Source organism: Camelina sativa, chromosome 10 (genome assembly GCF_030686135.1).
Source record: "Camelina sativa cultivar CO46 ecotype springtype chromosome 10, ASM3068613v1".
NCBI classification, from domain to species: domain Eukaryota; kingdom Viridiplantae; phylum Streptophyta; class Magnoliopsida; order Brassicales; family Brassicaceae; genus Camelina; species Camelina sativa.
This window is the reverse complement of record NC_141889.1, coordinates 22788595-22793590: the sequence shown is the minus strand read 5'-3', so window position 1 is coordinate 22793590 and position 4996 is coordinate 22788595. Positions and strand designations below refer to the sequence as shown.

At 33.9% G+C, this 4996-nt stretch overlaps 1 protein-coding gene across 1 annotated transcript; it reads right to left on the bottom strand.

The window, feature by feature from the left end:
- On the bottom strand, window positions 1-535 carry LOC104719482 (non-specific lipid-transfer protein 2). The gene has a single exon (XM_010437417.3). The coding sequence runs from the start codon at window positions 440-442 to the stop codon at window positions 128-130; it is 315 nt and encodes a 104-aa protein (XP_010435719.1). The 5' UTR covers window positions 443-535; the 3' UTR covers window positions 1-127.
- Window positions 536-4996: the final 4461 nt, after the last annotated feature.

Genomic DNA, 4996 nt, shown 5'->3' with positions numbered 1-4996 from the left:
TTAACTCCCAATCGTATTATCATCATTCATTATCATCAGAGCATTTTGTTACATAATGATTTTTCTAAAAATACTTCTTATTATTATCATAGAGATTAATAACTTGTTCTAGGAATATCTCAAACTTCTAGCAAGTAGGATAAGGAACATTACAAGCCGCCAACGTTTTACGAGCGTTTGGAGAACTAACATATGTACTATACAGCGGATTTGTAATGTAGGAAGACAAACAAGGTTCCTGCTCTTTGAGTTTCGTGCAACATTGTGTAGATGGTGCGCCTCCTGATGTTATTGCTGGTAAGCATGAACTAAGTTCCGTCGGAGAACACGTCACATTAATCACTTCTTCTCCGGAACCTTCAACCACAGTTGCTCTGATCGAATTTGGAAATATTATGGCACCAATCAGGAACACAATGAACACTACCGCTGGGATCTTCATCTCTTGAAAACCTAACCAACTTTTCTGAACTCTCAAAGTTTTTTGTTTTTGTTTTTGTTCTTTAAGTGTATTTGAGAATTGTTTGAGATTTCTAGGATGGTGAAACAGGTTATATATAGATGTGTTTGTAACGGACGAGATTTCAAGACTCTTGTCTCATTAAGAAACTTTCATACATTTGTCAATCATGCATAAAAAGGTACGTGAGAAATCACGTTGCACAAATGCTCAGAAACGTATCGAGCGTATGTACGTCCGTTAAAGTACATACTAATTTACAAATCATCTTACATAGTAGATGTTAAATAGCTCATTCACGTGGTAATTAATCAGAGCAGTATTTATATTAAAACATCATTTTGATTGACTAAATGAGATAATTTAATAAATTTTGTGTTGAAAAGAATTAATCATTAGCATAGACCTCATCCCATGCATGACAACTATTTTTTAATTAGGAACCACAAAAAAACTACAAATTTGGTTAATAGCCACGATAGTTACACGTTCTAATATATATAGATGTCCATTTAACATCCACATTATCTTTAATTCAAGCAAAACGCGATGGTGTATGTATATTTTCATTTCACACTTTGTAAATGAATAACATCAAGTCGTTGCAAAAACTACATATTATCCTATTTGTGAATTTTCTTTTACCAAGTATTACATTCTAAAGAGAAAATATGTAACGCTTACGCAGTAGCTAGTGCTCGTAGGTAAAAACATTCTATTTTTATCTGTAAGAATAGGAACGTATCTTCCACATATAGACCATTTTTTCTTTTCTTCTTTCCCTTTTTATCTAAATTGTATGTCATTTTTTCTTATCTTTTTTTTTCTTAAACTCACAAAGATAAGATACTATTGGGTTCTGCTGTGGTTATGTGGTTCTGTGTTATCTTATTTTCATTCTTTCTATGCTGTGTTCTGCTTTAAGTTATGGAAATATACAATACCTCCCTTAATTTGATCCCTTGTCGTGTCAGAAAGGCGGCTTCGTGTTTATTAATTATGTATTGTCTACTCAAAAGATATCAATCTCAAGAACGGAGTGCATCATGATTCATGATTGGTGGCAACTCAGTCCAATCACGCTTACGCAGTCGTGCTCGTAGGTAAAAACATTCTACTTTTATCTGTAATAATAGGAACGTATCTTCCACATATAGACCCTTTTTTCTTTTCTTTTTTTTCCTTTTTTTCTCCTAAATTTTATATCTTTTTTTTTGTTATTTTGTTATTTTCTTAAACTCAGAAAGATAAGATACATAGAACATAAAGAAAAATGGAGAAGCGTGTGCAGTGTGCTTTAATTTAAAGATGCGTCTTTGAGACCTAGTATGCGGATCCGATAGGTAATCTGTATTATCAAAACCAACTAAACCTTCTTTGTTATGGTTAGTATAAAATAAACCCAAATTAAGAGTTCCTTGTAGGTAACGCAATATATGTTTGATACCGTTCCAGTGCCTTTGGATCGGACAAGAAATAAATCTTGCTAGGAGGTTCACGGCAAAACAAATGTCTGGTCTAGTATGGCTAGCCAAAAACATTAACGCTCCTATAACACTAAGGTATGACACTTCCGGACTGAGAATCTCTTCCTCGTCCTTCTTTGGACCGAATGGATCATTATCCAAATTCAAGTTTCTCACAACCATTGGGCTAGGCAATGGGTGAGCTTGGTCCATATTAAATCTCTTGAGTACCTTTTCAGTATATGCCATTTGATACACAAGGATTTCATCATTCATGTACTTAAGCTCCAATCCCAAACAGAACTTAGTTTTACCTAGGTCTTTCATTTCAAACTTTCTCTTGAGATATTCAACTGTTTGGGCGATTTCCCCAGAGGTTGATAGGATATTCAAATCATCCACATATACTGCTACGATTACAAACCCTTTGTTTGCAAACTTCTTTATAAAAATACATAGACTGATGGGATCATTTTTATAGCCTTCTTTAGCTAGGTACTCGCTCAATCTATTGTACCACATTCGCCCACTTTGTTTCAGTCCATTAAGGGATTTGTTTAGCCTTATGCAGTATTGGTCTCGAGAAGCATTCTTATCTTTGAGCTCAATACCCTCTGGTAATATCATATAAATTTCATTATCCAGTGGACCATATAAATATGCGATCACTACATCCATTAGCCGCAAATCCAGTTTTTCTCTTTTAGCCAGACTTATTAAAAATTTAAAAGTCGTTGCATCCATCACAAGGGAGTATGTCTCTTCATAATCAATTTCTGGTCTTTGAGAGAATCCTTGTGCTACAAGCCGTGCCTTATATCTCACGATTTCATTATTCTCATTTCTCTTTCTTACAAAGACCCACTTGTGTCCCACTGGCTTTATATCGAATGGTGTCCTTAAGATCGGACTAAACACATTCCTTTTCTTTAATGAATTTAACTCCACGTCAATGGCTTCTTTCCATTTTAACCAATCTTTTCTTTGAGTGCACTCTAATATAGACGTGGGTTCATGATCCTCATTTATTTCAAGTGCTACCTTGTATGTAAATATTTTATCGATGTCGACATCTTTTCGGTTCCATTGAATTCCAGACATGATATAATTTATTGAGATCTCATTATTATCAATACCTTCAGGACCTTGAGGTTCATCGTCCCAAACCTCATTCGGTACCTTAGGATTTGTCGTGGCCATGTCTATAATTTCCTTAACCTCGGTTTGATTTGCACCTTTCTTAGATTTCCGAGGATTCTTATCTTTGGAACCTATTGGTCTACCACGTTTCAAACGTTCCTTAGACTCTATAGCAACTTGATTATTGTATTCCTTTTGAACATCAATACGTACTGGTGCATTACAAGCTGGTATGTACGATTTCATAACTCTCTTTGGGTCAGCAAAGGAATCTGACAATTGATTAGCTAGATTTTTTAAATGTATAATCTTTTGGACATCTGCCTCATGATATGCTCAAATTAAACCCTAGAGCTACTCTTTCAACTTAAGAGGTACTGTAATACTTAGGGGTAGAATTCCACAAGGACTCAAGACTACACAATAAATTATAGAGTTTTATGATTACGCTAAACAAGATGATTTAAATGAAATAGACAATGCAAAATATTAAAATAAAACTGTTGTAAATTAAGAAGATCAAAAAGCTAGGTCCAGGGAATTTTTTTAGGAAATTACAAAATATTAAATCAATAATTAAATAGGATTCAAACAATTAAAAATCAGATCTAGAACTCTAAACTCTTCTGTAAAATAAATCAGTTCTCACTGCAAATATTATCTAAATTTAAAACCAGAAAATCCAAATCTCTTTGTAAAATTCTAGGTTAGAAATCAGCATTAAAAACAGGTTTAGATAAGTTCACAAAATTACTAAATCAAATCTCTTTGCAGAAAGTAATTTTGCTCATCAAAAGGTTTTATCAAGAAAATCAATTATATTCTCATATCAATTTATTTTCCTAGGGTATTAAATCTAGGTGATCAGTCAAGAATTAATATGAAGAACAACCTATGATGAAGATCTAGAAAGATAATGAATCCTAAATAAACATATCTAATAAATCACAAAATCCCTGTGAAAAACCCTGAAACTAACAAGCAAACTACTCAGACATATTCAATGAAGAACAAAACATAATTCTGAATAATAAGCAATTGAAATTGAAAGAGTAAAGATGGAGTTTATGAATTATTCTCTCAAAGCAGTTCAGATCTCTCTCTCCCAAAAGCTCTCAAAATCTCACAAGGTTGCAGAAAATAAAACTTGCTAGAATAAAAATTCAGGGTTTCTAAAACCCAAAACTATATATATATATGTCATAAAACACGTCAGGGATTAATGATGCAAATATGAAAAACTTTGGGGCAGATTTGTAAAACTTCCAAAACTTGGCTCTTCTTGCGGCTAACAGGGGTGTTGACCGACACCAAGGGCGGTGTCGATCGACACCATCACTTCTGATCGGCTCCAAGTTCTCGTCCTTAGCTGAATTGCTCCAAAATCCCTTCTAATTGCTCCATTTTGCTCATTTCATGCCAAAATCCTAGAAAACTGTAAAGACTCAAAAACATCCTAGAAAACAAATCAATATACTCTAAATCCTTATACCATGGTTAAAAACCACAAAAACCATGATATATTAACTCCCCCAGACTTAGATTTTGCTTGTCCTCAAGCAAAACAAAAACTTAGACCTGTGAAAGAGGTTTGAAAACACGGAAACTCATTTTCTTTCTAAGGTAATGTCATGATAATTCAAACCATAATCCATATGCTTAGCATAGAAACCCCATGTACTTCTCCGTTGACATTCATAGCATCCCAAATTCAAACCAAATTCCACTACTTCCTCCATTAAGCCTTCATCGGTGGGCCTCATCAATTTGATCAATGTCAAGAACCTTCTAGACTCATTCCCTTACTATACCATAACAAGAAAGATATATATATTTTTACAACTTGTGGTATTCTTCCTCTCCTCCAGACTTATTCTATTCTTATCCTTCTTTGAGCTTTGCTTTGCTGTTTTTTTTAGTAATCAAAGGT